At 44.2% G+C, this 20,807-nt stretch overlaps 1 protein-coding gene across 5 annotated transcripts in view; it reads right to left on the bottom strand.

Moving 5' to 3' along the window:
- The window catches only part of CNKSR2 (connector enhancer of kinase suppressor of Ras 2), a 375,664-nt gene extending 372,047 nt beyond the window's left edge, over positions 1–3,617 (bottom strand). For 2 of the 5 annotated variants that reach the window (XM_074968093.1, XM_074968061.1), the window contains exon 1: positions 3,019–3,616. In XM_074968093.1, the coding sequence (XP_074824194.1) occupies positions 3,019–3,082 (64 nt within the window). In that variant the 5' untranslated portion in view covers positions 3,083–3,616. Of the gene's footprint in view, positions 1–3,018 lie in introns of all 5 variants that reach the window. The other 3 variants (XM_074968071.1, XM_074968082.1, XM_074968102.1) reach the window with 3 other exon arrangements.
- Positions 3,618–20,807: the final 17,190 nt, after the last annotated feature.

Here is a 20,807-nt window from a genome sequence, read left to right as displayed (position 1 = left end):
AGCATAATTTGTGTTAACCATGTTTCTTTGATAAGCTTGCATGTATTTTTTTTTCTCAGACAGATGATACAGTGATCTCTAGACATAGGTTTCAGGATACAAGTATTTAAATAGTGATATAATTTTGAATACTAGATCTTATTAATCATAAACAAGCTGGAATTATTTTAATGACTGATTTTACATAGGTGCAGTATTTTCAGGAAAAATATATAATGAATACATCTTACCAAAAAATGTTTAGAAAAATTTGTTGGCATGTTATTACATTTCTAGGGCAGGACTAGAAAATATGATATAGCTACAAATAGACTAAGACCCTCTCTTCCCAAATCTATTAAGCCAAGAAGGGAGAGACTATAACTTGTTTAAAAATCAATAGTGGAGGAAGTTTACATTTGTCCACTCTATTCTAAGGCATCAATTGAGAAAGCTCCCAAATATTCTGTAATCTTTTACTTTTATTGGACTTGAATATTTAAATTAATACTTCTCATGAAATATTTTACAGTTACAAGGTACATACTATCAATATTGACAACTTTCAGCCTGTTTCAATGGCTTTGTAAAATTTGGTTACTCTGTAATTTCTTAGAAGATGAATGACCATGTTATGTTTCAGAGTAACAGCCGTGTTAGTCTGTATTCGTAAAAAGAAAAAAGAAAAGGAGTACTTGTGGCACCTTAGAGACTAACCAGTTTATTTGAGCATGAGCTTTCGTGAGCTACAGCTGTTATGTTTGTTGATTTTTTTTAAATTCTGTGGATGGAGAGGACTTCTGCAGCAGCAAGAAATGTGAGTGTTAATGAACATTATAACTCTGTTTTTATGGCTATAAATGCCAGGATGGAATAACTGAAAACATATGCTATGTGCCTCAAATTTTAAGGATGATGACGCTGTTACATTAGTAGGGTGCAACATGCTATGAAGAACTCCCACAATGTAGCAGTTGTTCAAAAGTCATATTCATCCAGTTGTACTGTCTTTATTAAAGGATATATAATACTAGATGTGATTTATTCAAATCACAGCTGCAGCCTAGATTAGAGATACTAAACATTCTGGTTTTTAAATTAGAGTTTTAAAACTGTATCTGTATATAAGATAATATGAAAACATGTCAAAGCTCAATTCCTATCTGGATAAGATTTGTTTTTAAGGGCTTGAGCTGTGGGGTGAATAAATACGGAACGGTTCAATAAAGAGTTCCAGGTCAATGTAAATAATGCATCTTAGATCATGACCAGAAAGCTTTAAAACTTTTGCTGGCATCTAGGGTTGAGATAGACATTGTTTTATACAATGAAATACAATTTATAACAATATATTGATTTCCAATGCTTCATTCAAGGGGGGAGCTTTTTATGGTGCTCACAAGAGATGAAACCCTGACTAAAAATGTACTGATTACATCTCTCACATATGGTAGATCTTGCTTAAAGTTTTAATCCTCTGAAGACAAAATACAATGATTAAATCAGTCATCTCTATTAACTAACATTAGACATTATGTTAAACTTTTATTATACGAGTCATTTCATATCCCATCTGTCAAGAATAGCCTGAGCTCAAATGTGTAATGTGTTTTTTTTTAATTGGACCAGCTAATCTATTTTTTTTTAAAAGATTCATTTTCATGCTCAAGTACCGGGAGTTAATTTTTAAAACAATCCACCCGGTTTCCTCCTGAACATAAGTACTGAATCTTAAAGCATGTGAATTACAGTGTATGAAATACATCGTCGGTGGGGGGGGGGGTGTTCAACCATACTCCTTCCATTCCCATACAACCATCATTGAGCTGGCAAATACTATGCGCTACAAAGGTAGTGGATTGAGGCGTCAGGCAGCGTTACAACATATATAAGAGCCTTATAATGAGGAAAGAAGGGTGCAAATGACATTCAGTCTCAATAAAAAAGGGGGGGGGGGCGGGGAAGCCGCCTTAAAAGCCTGGAAGGACCTAGCGTCCCTACTGATGTAAATGGATGGAATTGTGCGGGGAGAGGGATAAGGGAACTGTTGCGCTCCCCGGCTGTACAGCCACCGTATACCGGCCCCCTATAAACAAATACTCCACCGGCAGCCAGGGCTGGAGGCGCCCGATCGCTCTGGCTGTACAGGGAGAGGAAAGGGAACCAACCGCCCTCACCCAGTAATGCCAAACATGCCAAGCCCCGCGCCCCACAGCGGAAACCAGCCTCCTCGCGAGGACCAGCAAGCCGGGCCGGTGCGTGAGGAGGAGGACCAGGGGGCAGCTCTGGCGATCCCGCGCTCAGACGGGCTGGGCCGGCCGGCCGAAGTTGTGAAGGGCAACGCAGCAGCGAACCACCGCGGCAGCTCCAGAGCCGAGGGGTGGGAAGGGCCCGTCCCGCGGGCCAGGCAAGTCCCCTGGCCGCTCCAGGGGTGGAAAGAAGAGGCTGGGCGGGGAAGAAGGCGGCTGGCGGCGGCGGATCAAACACCTGCCTGCTGACAGGGGACGATGAGGATGAGACGGAGAGAACTTGATCGCTATGAACCAGGCTCTCTCCCAGCAGCGCCCCGTCGGCCTCGGCCCGGCTGCGTGGCGGCCGAGTGCGGGGACCCTGCCGAGCACACCGGGGCAGCAGCGGGGTCAGAGGGACCACTCGGTGCCTCTCCAGCCCCAGAGCTGGCATCTGCCCACGGAGAGCAGCAGCAGCAGCAACCTGGCGGCGGAGGGGCAGCGGCACGGAAGGGCGCTAAGAAATGTCCATCCAGGTTCAGTTAAACTCTCGAGTGTAGCAGACTGCGCGGGACACGGATCCTGCCCTCCCGGGCTGCGGACCCGGGGGCAGGTTATTTCTCAGCCATCGCACCACACGCCACCAGCTCGCTTTGGGGGGGGGGGGCATAAAACAAACGTGCGTGACACCCAGATTACACGAGCTCGGACACACCAATGCAGGGGAGGCTGCCGAGCCCATAGCAAGGGGGGAGGGAGCAGGGGGGATAGAGACCCCGGGGATACCACACAGCCTGGCCACGCTAGTTACCTTTCATCCAGTCCACCACTTGACTCGGAGACCATTTACTCACGGGTTCCATGATGAGAGCCATCGGGGACCTGGCCGCTGCTTGGGCGGGCGGAGAAGCGCTGCCCCACTCCCCTCGTCCTCCCGGGCAGCCGAGCAGTGGGAGGTGGTGGCGATGGGGGGGGAGGCGGGAGAAAGGTGGAGGCTGCTTTCTGCTGTAGTAGGTTTTCCAAGAGCCCGCTCGCAGCCCAGCCTCAGCGCCGGAGCCCGCCAGTGGAAGGGACGCCACCACAGCCCCGCGCGCCTCTCCCGCTCGCCGGCTCTGCCTCCGCGTCTCTCTCGGGGTTTCAATTCATGTTGCTGGCTCGGCGGGGAGCGGGGGGGTGGACGCTGCTGCACGCTCCGTCGCCTCGGGCCTCCCGCCCCCGCTGCTCCCGAGCGATCCCCGGACTGCTCCGAAGGCAGAGGGCGTGAGCGGCTAACCAGGCAACCGCGGGGCTGGGGCTCAGCCACGGTCTCCCCCCGCCCTCACGGCAGCTCCCCGAGCTCCACGCTTGTCTCTTTCTCCCGCACGGCCGGGAGCCTGGCGGAAATGACGAGCTGCAAATAGCTGAAGGAAAAGGCGAAGCCGCCCGGCTCCGCGCTGGGGAGATGCTGCTGCACGAGGCGCCAGCCGCCGCCGGGGGAAGGCGGACTCTCACGCGCGTGGGGCGAGCTGCACCAGCGCTGCACCCGCGCTGCCCCAGTCCCCGGCGCAGCGCGCGCGCACTCCCCGCCCGGGCCGGCGCTGGGGGCGGCCGAGGTGGGAGCCGGAGCGCTGCCGAGCGAAAGGCGCGGGAGGCGGCCGCGCAGGGCACCTGTTTCCACGACTCCAACTTCTGAGCGCGAGGCGCCGGCTCTGCTCGAGCCTCTGGTTAGCTGAAAGGCAAACCCCCGTCTTTCGCGGGGAGGGGGAAGTAGCGGGAGCTGCTGATGCATCAGGAGGAGGTGGAGGAGGAAGTCAAGCCGGGAGGCATCGTGTTCCTTTTGAAAGCGTTTCTGAGTGGGCTCCGGGAGGTAATTGCTGAGAAAAGCCCTGCTGGAAAATGGCTGTGATTTTTAATCTATTCAAATACCTAAAATCCACATGATTGGACTAGCAGAGTGACTGGGACGTCAAGTGGATGGTGGTTTTGCTCCTTCATGCATAGTCAACACGTAATTCACCTGCTACGCCTATACAAGGATGGATGATTTAACTTCAGATAGTTCTGATTTATTAAGACTCAGCCCAGTTCTGCAGACTTTACTCCAGCTGAGTAATGCTCATTTCCGCCACTATTCCACTGGTTTTAATGAGATTACTGGTGTAGTAAGGGACTGTTCGATGTGAGTAAAATTGGCAGAATCAGGGTCAGATTAAGGCAATCCCCAGACTCACCACCACATGGACTCCCTTTAGTCCGATCCCTGCCATAGCCTTGATCTCCACACCGTCGCACCACTTGGGGTGCTGGTCCTCAAATGCAAGCTTCTGGGGGTGGGGGGGTCTACCACCGTTTCCTTTTGAGTAGGCTAGGCCACCCCTGCTCTCCTCCCTACTCCTTGTCTCCAGGTGATCTTGGGTCCATCCAAGAGGAGAAAGGACTCATCCTCCCCCCAACTGACTGCAGGACTCCCTATGTACCCAGCACCACCCAAACAAAACCAGGATGGGATGGCAGCAGCAAGAGACCTCTACCAACGTGTGTGCTTCTCCTAATCAACCCATATGCAGGAACCCCATCTCCAAGGAGGTAGTAACTCTCCCAACCATTCTTATACCAAGGGGTGAGGTGAGGACCAGCGTTCCGTCTTGGCTGTGTGCAGAACCAATGGCTACCCACACTGAAATGTGACATCTCTGAGTGAAGACTCTCCTACTCTTACTCTATCCCTCCCTCATTCCATCTACACATTCATTTTCTCTCCCTCCTCATTCATTCCATATCCCATATTTATTATTGCCTACTTTCCACCACTGAGTCTTCCCCCTCACTCTGGAGAGTAAGGGGGAGACCGAGAGAGTGAGCTGTAGAGAGAATGCCCACCTGGCAAGGAGCAATGGCAGCTAGGTCCCCTACCTTTGTGAGTGGTGGGGTGACAGCAGAGGGGTCTCCCACACAGAGAGATAGGCATGACATCTTGGGTCTCCTCCTCTAGAGAATGGCAGAGATTACAGAAGAGGTCCCCCCTCAGGAGAGTTGGGAGCAGCAGAAGCGGTTCCCTCCCTCCAGCTAACCAGGGGGCAACCTAGCTGATTTCATTATACTCAGGTCACTTTCAAGGTTTCTTTGTAATTAACAGATCTAGAAACTCTTTTTTAATGAGGGATGAGATTCTGACGTCATTACTTGACTGCATAAGCATTACTCTAGACTTGTCTATAGTGCATAGGCCTTAATCCAGTCCATTGGCAACTCAGTTTTTTTCTAAGAATGGTTTCTTTACTAAATGCCACTAAAACCTATAGTTTTCTGAATCTCAGGATTCCATCTGCAAAGTTTGATTTTAGTCATTTTCCCCTCTGAAAGGGTCAAAAGATGCAAATCCTTACAAATGTAAAGGAAACCGTGGGTTATTGCTATTGTTAAGAATGGTTTCTATTAGCAACTTTTATTCTGAAAGACTTAGAAATGGATATCCAAGTTCAGTCCAGACAGAAACATGGCTTGTAATTCATACCACTAATGTATAATTTACAACATTGTGGCTGAGGAGAGGGGCAATCATTTGCATGCTTGGTGAAGAAGAGTTCAAAAACTAATACGAGTTCAAATATTTCACATTTTTTCTGCAGCTTTTCTGCCCATTTTCTCAATACCCACACGTAAGAGTCCTATAATATATACTTCCAGAATAAACTACAGTTACACTGGGCAAAAGGGTTGCAACATTGGAGAAGACAATAGGTCCATTTCTGACCCTTTACCTCTAGCAGCAGTCAGTATCTGTTGCTTAAAACTGCTCTGACCTAATTATGAAATGGTGAATGGAAAATCCTTCCTTACTAACCTCTTAAGTAAACAGCATATGCTCTGAAGCAAACGACTTGATTACATTTGTTATTTTATCTGGTACGGCTATCATACCACTATTCAGTTAAATCCTGGTATCTTTCGCAAACAAGTAAGTACTTTTAGTGAAGTCAATAGAACTACATGCATGGATTAAAGGAGAAAGATTTGGCCCATTATGAGTGATAAAATTATCCAGTAATAGTATTTAACCTGATGACCTACTGCAGCAGCAAATTCCTCAGCCTGAGAATGTGCTGCAAAAAAGGTATTTTTTTCAAAAATTGTTCTAAATTCATTGCTCAGTTGATTTTATTCTTGTTCTCTTGCTAGGGTAAGGAGTCAAAAGGTGAGACTGATGACTTTTACAGTGACTTTCCCAATCTTAAATATCTCAATCAAATTATTTTTGATGCTTTTCCTTTCCAGGCAATGGTCCTGACCCTGCAATCCAATCTACATGCACCATCTTTTTGCCTATTCAGAGCCCTCTTCAATGGGATTCTGCCCAGGTGCAAGGATCCATTCAAGTGCTGATTGTATAATCCTAGTTTTTGTAGTAACTCATCCACTGCAACTGACCTGATACACACAATACTTTAAAATGTTAACATGTATTTTTAAAAGTGTCTAAATTTGTATTTGTGCAGTCACACATGTCAATTAAGTACCTTTCCACTTTTAGAGCAGTGAAAATAAAGATAAAAGTAAATCTTTTGTTAAATAAAAATGGCAGGGGGGGGGGAGAGAATGTATTTAATGCTGTATTACAAGTCTTAAGTCAAAAGCAGAGGATATGTCTGCTTAGGCTAGGGTGACCAGATAGGGACTGTCCCGATATTTGGGGCATTTTCTTCTATAGGCGCCTATTACCCCACACTCCCGTCCTGATTTTTCACACTTGCTGTCTGGTCACCTTAGCTTAGGCCCTGATGCGGCAAACACTTATGTACATGCTTAATTTTACTAACACAAGCGACTTCAATGGGACTACTCCCAGTAGTAAATTTCAGTAGTAAAATAGAAGTTTTTGTTAGGATTGAGGCTATATAATGTAAGATGTCTGAAGAAGGGGCAGTCTTTTGTTGTGTTCATAGAGTGCTCAGCACAATGGTCCCCTGATGCTTGACTGGTGTTTTAGGTGCTACTGCAATACAAATGATTAATAATAACAATAATGATGCAAAAGAGAATTAAGGTACTCTTTAGACCTACTGGACCAATGTGACACTCAGCTTTAGGGTGACGGAATTAGGCTCTGTATAGGCACTGCATGGCTGGTCTGTTCAGCACCTTAGTAACTCTTTAGACAAACACTCTCTCAGTTTTTATCTGCTGGAGTGTAAATTATCCTTCACTTTTTATACCTTAATTTTATTTTATTTTATTTTTCTTTTGCCTGAGTGAAGCAATACAAATCAAGAGGCTGTCACTGAGCATCTGTATTATTTACATGGGGCCAATCTGCACACTGGCTCTGAGTGATGGATTGCTGAATATATGTGGATTTCCCAGAAATTTCAGAGAATGCTGATGGGGTATATAAGCCCTGCACCTTGTACAATGACAAGTTAAAATCTTTCCCTGGAGTAAGAGAAGGAACTTGTTCTTCCAAAGATATTGTTTCAGATTCCAGCAACAGAAACAAGTTATTCTAAGAGATGTAGTAATAAGGCTAATGGAGATAGCCCCAAAATAGGCAAATTAGCTGGGATCTGTTAAACATACCCAGAGGAAGTATGTGAAAAGTGTAGTATTTCTTTCAAGCAAGGAAAGCTTGCCCATGTTTTGGCAAGATTCGGTTAGGAATTTACTTCAAGAAATACATTTCTTATTCTCTTTCCTCCAAATGTCTTTGAGAACCTGATTCTGCCATCCATACCTGCACTGAGTGATAGCTTATTCTGCAAAGTTTATGGGTCAGATTCTGATGTCCTTAGGTTGGGTAGCACCCCAAGTTTAGTAGGATTAGCATGAGTAACAATACTGAAATCTGCCACCAAATTGATGGTGCACATGGGACTATTTGTGTAGTAAGCTACCACTCAGTACAAGTACTGAGGAGCAGAGTCTACCCTGAAGTAAAGAGGTCCAACTGGTCAGTGACATTTCTGATTTAATTCTTGGCCTAAGTTCAGTTCTTCTCTTTCCTCCCCTTTTCTCCCCATCCCCTCACCACTCGATTCATCTTTTCCTCCTTTAATGTATTTTAAAGTATTATTTTAATGACAAATGTCATCTTACCCTTTGGATATGCCTTAAATCCATGATCACTTAATATGATATGAACTAATTTTTGAGGATTAAACATTTTAATCTTGATTGTGAAATAACTACTTGATATATTTATTGTGTAATCAGAAATACAAATCATAATCCCCCAAAGGATGTTTAATCATTTAAACCACTCAGGACTCACTTAAGGCACTTAGATGAGAAAGGTGGCCAAGGGGTAAAAATTCAAAGACTTCAAACACCTTTCATAAAACAAAAGATCATTGTTTTTAAAAGGATTTAAAAATGAATGACCTGAGTATTTCCCCAAGAAATCCCTATCATTTTAATTAGGTTTCTTCATTAAACAAAAAAGAAACCCTGCCTTTGAATCTGTTTTATATACAGTTTGAGTCCCATCACATCTCTTAAACAGGGTCAGTCAAGTAAATTGTGCACTGGGACTTGCTCCATTACTGGCTGTATAAGGAAATAAACAGGTTTAATAGATTTTAGGATCAGGAAGGACAACTGTGAACATCTAAGCCTGACCTTCTCTATAACACAGGCCATACAATTTCACCCAGTCATACCTGCAAAGACAGGAGGGGGAAGGCGGAGGATTATTCTTTTCCATGGTTATACTTGTTTTTGTACCAATATGTATCAATTACTAATCCCTTTCCATATGGAGTTAAGGGTATGTCTACACTACGAAATTAGGTCAAATTTATAGAAGTCAGTTTTTTAGAAATCGTTTTTATATAGTCGATTGTGTGTGTCCCCACACAAAATGCTCTAAGTGCATTAAGTGCATTAACTCGGCAGAGTGCTTCCACAGTACCGAGGCTAGCGTCGACTTCCAGAGTGTTGCACTGTGGGTAGCTTTCCCACAGTTCCCGCAGTCTCTGCCGCCCATTGGAATTCTGGGTTGAGATCCCAGTGCCTGATCGGGCAAAAACATTGTCGCGGGTGGTTCTGGGTACATGTCATCAGGCCCTCCCTCCCTTCCTCCCTCTGTGAAAGCAATGGTAGACAATTGTTTCTCACCTTTTTTCCTGAGTTACCTGTGCAGATGCCATACCACGGCAAGCATGGAGCCTGCTCAGCTTACTGTCACCGTATGTTTCCTGGGTGCTGGCAGACACGGTACTGCATTGCTACACAGCAGCAGCAACCCATTGCCTTGTGGCAGCAGACGGTACAATAGGCCTGAAAATCATCCTCATCATGTCTGAGGTGCTCCTGGCCGCCTCAGTAAAGTCAGTCAGGAGCACCTGGGCAGATATGGGTGCAGGGACTAAATTAGGAGTGACTCGACCAGGTCATTCTCTTTAGTCCTGCAGGCAGTCCTATTGGACCATCTTATGGTGAGCAGGCAGGAGATGTGGATGGCTAGCAGTCCTATTGCACCATCTTCTGCCAAGCAGCCAGGAGATGTGGATGGCTTGCAGTCCTTCTGCACTGTCTGCTGCCAGCCGAAGATGTAAAAGATAGATGGAGTGGATCAAAACAAGAAATAGACCAGATTTGTTTTGAATTCATTTGCTCCCCCCTTCCTCCCTCCCTCCATGAAGTCCTGCCTGAAATACCAGAGGGAGGGATAGCTTAGTGGGTTGAGCATTGGCCTGCTAAACCGAGGGTTTTAAGTTCAATCCTTGAGGGGGCCATTCTGTGTGACAGTTGTTTTTGTTTCTCCTTGATGTAAAGCCACCCCCTTTGTTGATTTTAATTCCCTGTAAGCCAACCCTGTAAGCCATGTCGTCAATCGCCCCTCCCTCTGTCAGAGCAACAGCAGACAGTCATTCCGCGCCTTTTTTCTGTGCAGACGCCATACCACGGCAAGCATGGAGCCTGCTCCGATCACTTTGGCAATTAGGAACACATTAAACACCACGTGCATTATCCAGCAGTATATGCAGCACCAAAACCTAGCAAAGCGAAACTGGGCGAGTAGGCAACGTCAGCACGGTGACGAGAGTGATGAGGACATGGACACGGACCTCTCTCAAAGCACGGGCCCTGGCAATGTGGGCATCATGGTGCTAATGGGGCAGGTTCATGCAGTGGAATGCCGATCCTGGGCCCAGGAAATGAGCACAGACTGGTGGGACTGCATAGTGTTGTGGGTCTGGGACGATTCCCAGTGCTGCGAAACTTTCGCATGCATAAGGGCACTTTCATGGAACGTTGTGACTTGCTTTCCCCTGCCCTGAGGCACAAGAATACCAAGATGAGAGCAGCCCTCACAGTTGAGAAGCGAGTGGCAATAGCCCTGTGGAAGCTTGCAATGGCAGACAGCTACCGGTCAGTTGGGAATCAATTTGGAGTGGGCAAATCTACTGTGGGGGCTGCTGTGATGCAAGTAGCCAACGCAGTCAAAGATCTGCTGATATCAAGGGTAGTGACCCTGGGAAATGTGCAGGTCATAGTGGATGGCTTTGCTGCAATGGGATTCCCTAACTGTGGTGGGGCCATAGATGGAACCCATATCCCTATCCTGGCACCGGAGCACCAAGCCGGCAAGTACATAAACCGCAAGGGGTACTTTTCAGTAGTGCTGCAAGCACTGGTGGATCACAAGGGACGTTTCACCAACATCAATGTGGGATGGCTGCGAAAGGTACATGACGTTCGCATCTTCAGGAACTCTGGTCTGTTTCAAAAGCTGCAGGAAGGGACTTTATTCCCAGACCAGAAAATAACTGTTGGGGATGTTGAAATGCCTATAGTTATCCTTGGGGACCCAGCCTACCCCTTAATGCCATGGCTCATGAAGCCGTACACAGGCAGTCTGGACAGTAGTCAGGAGCTGTTCAACTACAGGCTGAGCAAGTGCAGAATGGTGGTAGAATGTGCATTTGGACGTTTAAAAGCTCACTGGCGCAGTTTACTGACTCGGTTAGACCTCAGTGAAACCAATATTCCCACTGTTATTACTGCTTGCTGTGTGCTCCACAATATCTGTGAGAGTAAGGGGGAGATATTTATGGTGGGGTGGGAGGTTGAGGCAAATCGCCTGGCCGCTGGTTACGCGCAGCCAGACACCAGGGCGGTTAGAAGAGCACAGGAGGGCGCGGTGCGCATCAGAGAAGCTTTGAAAACCAGTTTCATGACTGGCCAGGCCACGGTGTGAAAGTTCTGTTTGTTTCTCCTTGATGAAACCCCCCCGCCCCTTGGTTCACTCTACTTCCCTGTATGCTAACCACCCTCCCCTCCTCCCTTCGATCACCGCTTGCAGAGGCAATAAAGTCATTGTTGCTTCACGTTCATGCATTCTTTATTAATTCATCACACAAATAGGGGGATAACTGCCAAGGTAGCCCAGGAGGTGGTGGAGGAGAGAAGCACCAGGAGGGGTGGTGGAGGAAGGAAGGACAAGGCCACACAGCACTTTAAAAGTTTAAAACTTTAGAACTTATTGAATGCCAGCCTTCTGTTGCTTGGGCAATCCTCTGGGGTGGAGTGGCTGTGTGGCCGGAGGCCCCCTCCCCCACCGCGTTCTTGGGCGTCGGGGTGAGGAGGCTATGGAACTTGGGGAGGAGGGCGGTTGGTTACACAGGGGCTGTAGCGGCGGTCTGTGCTCCAGCTGCCTTTCCTGCAGCTCAACCATACGCTGGAGTGTATTAGTTTGATCCTCCAGCAGCCTCAGCAGTGAATCCTGCCCCCTCTCATCATGCTGCCGCCACCTTTCAGCTTAAGGCCTCTCTTCAGCCCACCACTTACTCTCCTCAGCCCGCCACCTCTCCTCCCGGTCATTTTGTGCTTTCCTGCACTCTGACATTGTCTGCTTCCATGCATTCGTCTGTGCTCTGTCAGTGTGGGAGGACAGCATGAGCTCAGAGAACATTTCATCACAAGTGCGTTTTTTCACCTTCTAATCTTCACTAGCCTCTGGGAAGGAGAAGATCCTGTGATCCTTGAAACACATGCAGCTGGTGGAGAAAAAAAAGGGACAGTGATATTTAAAAAGACACATTTTATAGAACAATGGGTACACTCTTTCACGGTAAACCTTGCTGTTAACGTTACATACATAGCATGTATACTTTCGTTGGAAGGTCGTATTTTGCCTCTCCCCACCACATGGCTAGCGCCTCCCCGTGGCTAACAGCGGGGGAACATTTCTGTTCAGCCACAGGCAAACAGCCCAGCAGGAACGGGCACTTCTGAATGTCCCCTTAATAAAAGCACCCTATTTCAACCAGGTGACCATGAATGATCTCACCCTCCTGAGGATAACACAGAGAGATAAAGAACGGATGTTGTTTGAATGCCAGCAAACATACACTGCAAAGCTTTGTTCTGCAATGATTCCCGAGTACGTGCTACTGGCCTGGTGTGGTAAAGTGTCCTACCATGGTGGAGGGAATAAGGCTGCCCTTCCCAGAAACCTTTTGCAAAGGCTTTGGGAGTACATCCAGGAGAGCCGCAAATGCCAGGGCAAATTAATCATTAAACATGCTTGCTTTTAAACCATGTATAGTATTTTAAAAGGTACACTCACCAGAGGTCCCTTCTCTGCCTGGTGGATCCGGGAGGCAGCCTTGGGTAGGTTTGGGGGGTACTGGCTCCAGGTCCAGGGTGAGAAACAGTTGCTGGCTGTCGGGAAAACCGGTTTCTCCGCTTGCTTGCTGTGAGCTATCTACAACTTCATCATCATCATCTTCCTCGTCCCCAGAATCTGCTTCCGTGTTGCCTCCATCTCCATTGAAGGAGTCAAACAACATGGCTGGGGTAGTGGTGGCTGAACCCCCTAAAATGGCATGCAGCTCATCATAGAAGCGGCATGTTTGGGGCTCTGACCCGGAGCGGCCGTTTGCCTCTCTGGTTTTCTGGTAGGCTTGCCTCAGCTCCTTAAGTTTCACGCGGCACTGCTTCGGGTCCCTGTTATGGCCTCTGTCCTTCATGCCCTGGGAGATTTTGACAAGTGTTTTGGCATTTCGAAAACTGGAACGGAGTTCTGATAGCACGGATTCCTCCCCCCATACAGCGATCAGATCCCGTATCTCCTGTTCGGTCCATGCTGGAGCTCTTTTGCAATTCTGGGACTCCAGCATCATCACCTCTGCTGATGAGCTCTGCATGGTCACCTCTGCTGATGAGGTCTGCACTCACCTGCAGCTTGCCATGCTGGCCAAACAGGAAATTGAAATTCAAAAGTTCGCGGGCCTTTTCCTGTCTACCTGGCCAGTGCATCTGAGTTGAGAGTGCTGTCCAAAGCGATCACAGTGGAGCACTCTGGGATAGTTCCCAGAGGCCAATACCGTCTAATTGTGTGCACAGTACCCCAAATTCGATCCAGCAAGGCCGATTTCAGCGCTAATCCCCTTGTCGGGGGTGGAGTAAGGAAATCGATTTTAAGAGCCCTTTAAGTCAAGATTTTAAGAGCCCTTTAAGAGCCCTTTAAGCTTCATCGTGTGGACGGGTGCAGGGTTAAATCGATTTAACGCTGCTAAATTTGACCTCAACTCCTAGTGTAGACCAGGGCTAAGTGGTACATTTTTCCCCTCACAAGAGAAGCAGTAGTAATTTAAACACTTTGGAGCCCTTTAGCACTTATATATCCATTGTCTATAGTATTTATAACTAATCTAAAATACTCATGTGTAACTAACTTCAAAATGACAGAATTCAACCCAGGGATGGTAGGGATACATTCTAAATGCAAGAGCAATTTTGAGGCTCAGAAACTGTGGTCCCATGGAGTGACTGTGAAAGCTGACAGACTATGATGTTGGTGCACTCCACCTCCTTTTTAGATGTAAACTAGTTAAATGACAAAAACAAGCACTGAGCACATAGAGAATTTTCAGGCAAAGCACTATTTCAATCATTTTTAAGTTTCACATCCTCTTTGGAGTTATCGTGCTTCTCTTTAAATAATTTGTAGCTAAAATCCTGCCCGTGACAGAAGTATTTGGGCTGCATACATAGTAAGTATCATATGACAGATTAGGAGCTACAGATTGGGTTGGGGGCTCATAGACTCACAGACTTTAAGGTCAGAAAGGACCTTCGTGATCATCTAGTCTGACCTCATGCACATTGCAGGCCACAGAACCTCACTCTGACCTGGGTGAAAATTCCTTCCTGACCCCAAATATGGCAGTCAGTTAGACCCTGAGCATATGGGCAAAATCAACAGGCAGATACCTGGGAACAGTGGCTTCATGGCTCTGGGGGGATAGAACCAGAGAGCTGAAGAATATGCGTCCCTTGAAATCTCTTTGGAAGCTTTTGCTGGTTGTAGCAGTAACTCCCACTTACACAACTGCAGGAGTGGTACTAGAGTGTTGTTGTGACATCAGCGAGGAATTTCATGACAACATAGCTCATGCGAGATGATCAGTGCTGCCCTGGGGAAGAAAGAGGCAAGTAAGCAGTGTGGAGGCTGTGGGCCTTTGTAAAAATAATATTGCACACATGAACAGCCCAAGATATGCAGTTCCATGGCGATGTGGGGCAGAGGGAAAATCCTGCTCCACTTTGAAAGAGAAAATGAGAACTCATGGAGTTTCCTATCCCCTAGGGGAAAAAAAACGCGTAGAGGTAGTATGTGACCATTTATGTTTTCCTTTTTTTTTGGAAGAGGAGAGGCAGCTGTTTCTTTGTTCAGCTACCTTTTTAGAATAAGACTACATTTATACTACAGCAACAAATGTACTGCTTGAAACAATAAAAATCCCAAGACAAATATTCATGGAAGTTCTTCTGTGGTAAAAGACTACTACAGCAGATTCTAAAAGAAAACAGCCACTAATTATGAACATTGGGTTTCCACACATTAGCATCACAAATGTAAAAAGGCAGCCCACAAGAGTCAGCTCAGAAATCTCATTAAAAATGCAACTTAAAAAGAAATGTTGCAGTTTATTTGTGGTTGTACGTACTCTTATTACCTTTTGAATGTTCATATTGCTTGTCTAACCACAATGGGCAATATCTCTTTAAGTATATTTTTACTGATAAATGTATATATGTGAAAGGATAATTAGCATCTGATCATTTTCTAAACCATTCCAAAAATAAAACATAAATTCTAGAATTGCCTAAGAATGTAGTAATCCAAATTGCAGTACAAAAGGAAAAGAATAATGATATAGCAATATAAAAAGGGCAAAACCACAGTGAGAAGGGACATTTGTCAGTATACTCAGAAAAGTACAATCTGTCTTCCTGGCAAGGAGTACAAGAAGTACTACATGCCAATTCTTCTTACTGACTTCAAGAAGAGTTGCCATATGTCTTCAAAGTCAGAAACCTCCTCTTAAATATAGTATACTGTTTGCTTATACTGTGTGTAGCTGTAGCAGGGATGGGTGGCGTTCACACTGACTAAATTGGAGCAGTTATAAATCTTCTAGTGCCACAAAATAATGTGTCAATCCAGTTTTTGTGGGGTTTGGATATCTGAAATAGGAAGGAGCAATCTGGCTGCTAACGAATAAGGAAACTTCACAGTTTTACTTTGTCTCCCACACCTAACAAGTTGCTCTAAAAGTTCTTTTTTAATGGAAAAATCCCCAAAATTTCTCAAGTTGAAGGTGATTTTAGTATTTTCATATGTACACCACTTTATTAGAATGAATTACATGCATTTGCAAATGCAGCATCTCTGTGCAACATTAAATGTGTTTTAATGTTTCTTAATATTACTATGATTAAATATCACTCATAAAGTATCTTAAATGTATATGGTGCTTCATATATAATGCATCATACATTAAGTAGAAGGAATTGCTGATCATGTTTCTGTCAACACTTCATGAATACAAAAGACAGCCATAGAAGAGTGTGACTGATGACAAATTTTGACCACCTTCCCTATGACTAACAAATTGCCTTTTACTGGATGGTTGTCCACAGTCTAGTTATGGGGATCAGATTTCACCTGGGAAATGGACACCATCTTGGCCAGACAGATTCCCAGCAATCAGCAATAACACACTTGGGATCTGCTGAAGCTGGTCTCCTTTATTGGGTTGACTTAGACCAGCACTAAAAAATTCAGGAAATGGGAAATATAAGTACCTCTGAATGAGGTTTTGGCAAAGGAGGTGAGCAAAACCTCTTAGCTCTGTTCTTTGAATAAATCTCTTTGAATAAATCTGAGAAATCCCTTAACCTTCTTAATTTTAAAAGGCCTGTTGAAGGCTGGTATCTCACCTACCTAATCTATCTGGGCATTTCAATTGTGCTCCTTACTGTGGTGTCTGAACATTTTATGGAATTAAATGGGTCCACTATGTAGTCAAATTAATACTGATGGTTGGTTCTCTTTCTTCTTCACCCACCTGGGAAGGAAGTGAGATATATTTTATTACTAAAGTTACTATTGTGGAAAAGCTATGAAGAAGAATGGTATCTTAAGTTTTGTCCAGAAGGCAGTGAGATTCATGATTATACTAAACTCTTGAGGAAGAGCGTTTCAGAGCTGTTGCTCACCCATCAGAGAAAGCTGTGTCTCCCACGCTCATGACTCATAGGGCCTGTTTGCACTGATGTAATGATATTGATGGTTTAAATGTAGACATGCTGCATAGGTGCAGAGTTTACACCACTGCAGTGTAATCTGGTAACATACCAAAATAAACTGTGCAAGTGTAAGACATGGTTTGCATCAGTGCAAAACTTTTATATTAGGGCTTGCACAATGTTGTTACACTGATGCAAATTTCCCTTATGTAGATAGAGCCTCACACTTGCTCCTGAGGAATGCAGCTATCATGAAAGGTCATAGTTACATAGAAAGAGCTGAGTCCCTGAAGTAGCCTAGATTCAGCCCTTTGAGGGTTTTGAAGGACCAGAATCCTGAATTTGGTCTGCTATTTGTTAGGTGGTAAGTGTAACATCTGGAGCCCCAGGATGATGTACTTGCATTGTGTGTTACTTAATAGGTGGACTGCTGCATTTTGAACCATACTGAAGTTTTGTGTTCCCCCCGGAGATGCTGATGTTATTTCCAAAAGCAGCACACTGCATTAGTTGAGCCTGAAAGTCACATATACCTGGATCCATACAGCCAAGCTGGTATATGATAGGACAGGGCCTAGTCTCTTGGCCAGTGGTAGATGGAACAAAGTGTTTCTGGCAGCTGTGGCTATTTGAAAATCGAGTAGCAACACAGCCCATGAGGATCCAAAGGCTGTGAACTCTTTTGGCCTCCTTGATTGAGGATGATATTAGAGTTTTGCTTAGTTCTTTGAAATGTTCTCTTCCCATTAACATTTTGATCAGGTTTAGATGCCCTCAGTTACTATTGATCCCAACATTGATCTTCCTTAGGCACTGGGATAGCTGGGAGATGGTACTGTTAGCATTTACTATGGAAGGTAAGTAGAGTTGCATGCCATCCTCATACTGGAGGTATTTGGAGCCAGAATCTCCTTTAAGGTTGTAGATACATGTTGAAGAGAATAAGAATGTGGACAGAGCATTGTATAACTTCACAAGTGAGGTCTCTAGAGGTGGAGGTGCAGATGCCCATTACAAACTGTTCCAAGAGGAAGGATCTGAACCAGAGCTGTACATTTTAATTTTCACTGCTGGAGTTTTGAGGTGCAGCAGTAGCATCTCCTGGGTGATAATATGCAACACTTCTGTGAGGTCCAGCAGTATGGGAGTGAGTGTTTATCCATAGTCCATGCCAAAAGGAAATGATAGTTTTTGCTGCCAGCACCATCCATGGACCGAAAATGAACTTGCCTCAATAGACTAGATATGGAAAATTACACTAAATCATTTTGTTTTTTTCTATCAATTCAACAGAGAGAAAGTGACAGTTCAAAAGGAGAAAATCTTGAGCAGACTTCATGCCTGACACATCCTACTACACTCTGCAAAAATTACCATAACTACCTCCAATAATTAAAGGCTATATTCTACACAAATGTATAAAGCAACATGAAGATATCCCGATTTCCATGACACCTGTCTCATCATTAGCAGCAAGAAATCTTCTATATAACTGCCAATAATCCTGGAGAAACTAGAAGGGCTATATGGTATGAATGTGTCATTTATGCAGTTATCATTTGCCCAAGGAAGAATTAAATCAATTTGTGAAAGACATGATGTTATAGGCTTATATACATACATCTGAAAGGTATAAAAGTCTTAGGGATGTACTTTTATTTTGGATATTTTGTATGAGCTCATATCACTGCACATTGTATTGTAAACACAGCTACAGCACAAATGTACACAATGGGAGTAAAAAGTGATTTTAGAAGATAGCTGATGACATTATATCTTGTATGAGATCATAATTAAACCATTAGTTTGACCAGATGATCCAGTATTGCTATGAGAAATGAGATTAGAGCCTGATGTAATCCATTCACGTGGAAAGAGTTTGTTAAACTGATTGCAGTAAAATAAGATATTTTTTCTGGACTGGTTTTTTGTTGAGTTGGACATATGGATTTCAGGAGACGGATGTGGCTAACAAATTCTGATCTCTGCATCTACTGTGCCAGATCTGCAAAGATGAGAGTTGTTGGAAAATTGGCCCTACAAATTTACTCGTGAGATCAATATGAAAGTTCATAAAATGTTAAAATAACCTATAATAACAAATGTTAACAGAAGGTAAGCCAAGTTGCTTTCAATAATGAATGTTATAAACAGATGCAAAAGAACCAGACAGAAAGACTAAATTAGTCCAATCAAAAAGGCCAAGTTGAATAATTTAAGGACTATGTTGAAATCATGCTTGGTAAAAACAGAAAATGTGGAACTAGAAATTAATTAATTAGAGTGTGTTGGATATTAGGCCAAACTGATAGACAAAATAATGAGGGGAGGAGCTATTCCACTCTCCATTCCCTTTGTGGTTCCTTAAAAAAGAACAGATGGAAGAGAAATACATATGGAGGCTACTGGAGTAAGTTTCACCAACATGGCTGCTACTCCAACTGCCTCCTGAGACCCCAGGTCCCAAAGGATAGTTTATAGGAGAAGGAGGTTTTTTTGACCTGATGCTTCTCTGCTTTCCCCAGAGAACACACCAACAAAGCCTTCCCCTCCGCCCCAGCCCCCCAGATTTGAAAGTATCTTCTTTCCCCATTGGTCCCTTTGGTCAGGTGCCAATTAGGTTATTTGAGCTTCTTAACCCCTTACAGGTAAGGAGGAATTCTAGGCTACCCTTAGCTGTATGGTTATGACAAATTTAACAGCAACAGCTCTAGCCCATCTCAATTAACTTCTTCTCTTTTCCCCAAAAGGACAATTGCCATCTTTGGTACCATCTAAGAGACTGGAGGGTTTTCTCCCTAAAACTCTCTCCAGCTAAAGGGAAATGGAACAAGAAGTGCTCTTAAAATGAAAACCTTATGTTACATTTCAAATACTTTAATGGTTTTTCCTTCGTTTCTATATCCTTAATAAAAGGTTAAAAAGGATTTTTAGTGGTGTGTTAACCATGGTACTAAGCAGGCTGAGGTCTCTATATACCAAATCCCAAACCTTGTTTAACCCCCAGTCACTGTCCAGCACTAAGTAGTGTTATGGTAACACCTTTGGCCCAGTTATTCCATCTAAATTAAGACAACAAAACCTTTGTTAGATTGCTTCTTTTTATTCAATCTACTTTATAAACTTTCATAAAGTCCTGGTAAAATACAGTAATAGCATCTACCTGCCAATACTTTTGATACTAACACAATAACCTCTGCAGGATTTGTTGCAAAATCAATATTGCCTGTCTTTATGTATATTATAAATTTCCAAATAATATATATTCTCTGGGTAATTCCTGTTTCAAGTATCTTCTCCATGGATGGTGTAAAGCTTATAGGCCTAATGTTTCCAGGGATATTTTAAATACAGATGTTAAACTGTTCTCCAGGCCAGTAATACTCATCCCTTTTTCCAAATAGATTTAAAGCACACATCTGTTAGGCGATTCCAAAATCTTTAGCTAATTCTTTAATAATTTTGGAAAGGCATTACAAAATATTTGGTTGAAACTTAGAGACTGGGAGGTCTCTGGGAGCAGGGTGTACTACTGCTGTCCCCCTGCAAAATGCTGACTGCCTTCCACTCTCATTGAAGCTGCTAAATCAAAACGGGGAATGAGTTTACCATACATCAGCTTTTTGTCTTCCTACCTTTCTAAAATGTCCTTTGAGTCTATGCACTGTTAATCTCCTTGACCAACAGCATACTGAATTACTCCACTGGGCCAAATTCTGCTCTGAGTTATATCTGTGTGAATCCAGAGTAATGCCATTATCCTCTGTGGACTTACACTGGTGTAAATACAGAGTACCTAAAAGTGGAATCTGGCACATTGACTTCAACAGAATTATGCTCAAATAACATCAAAATAGTGACAACAGAATTAGGACCCCATTGTGCAACAGTGGTTGTTAATGCCAAGTGCCTTAAAGTTTGTTTTAGAGACCTTTGTTATCACTGTAGCAGTCATGGCACAGTAGTCCTTAATACTTTTTAGAAATTGTTATATTATTTTTCCATTTTGAAACTTTGACCTTTCTGTACAGGATGAGGGATATAGCAGAAGAATAAATTGTTCTGCTTTTTTCCTCCTAAAAG

This window comes from Natator depressus, chromosome 1 (genome assembly GCF_965152275.1).
Source record: "Natator depressus isolate rNatDep1 chromosome 1, rNatDep2.hap1, whole genome shotgun sequence".
NCBI classification, from domain to species: Eukaryota; Metazoa; Chordata; order Testudines; family Cheloniidae; genus Natator; species Natator depressus.
The sequence above is the reverse complement of the archived record's forward strand: the minus strand, read 5'-3'. Positions and strand labels throughout refer to the sequence as shown.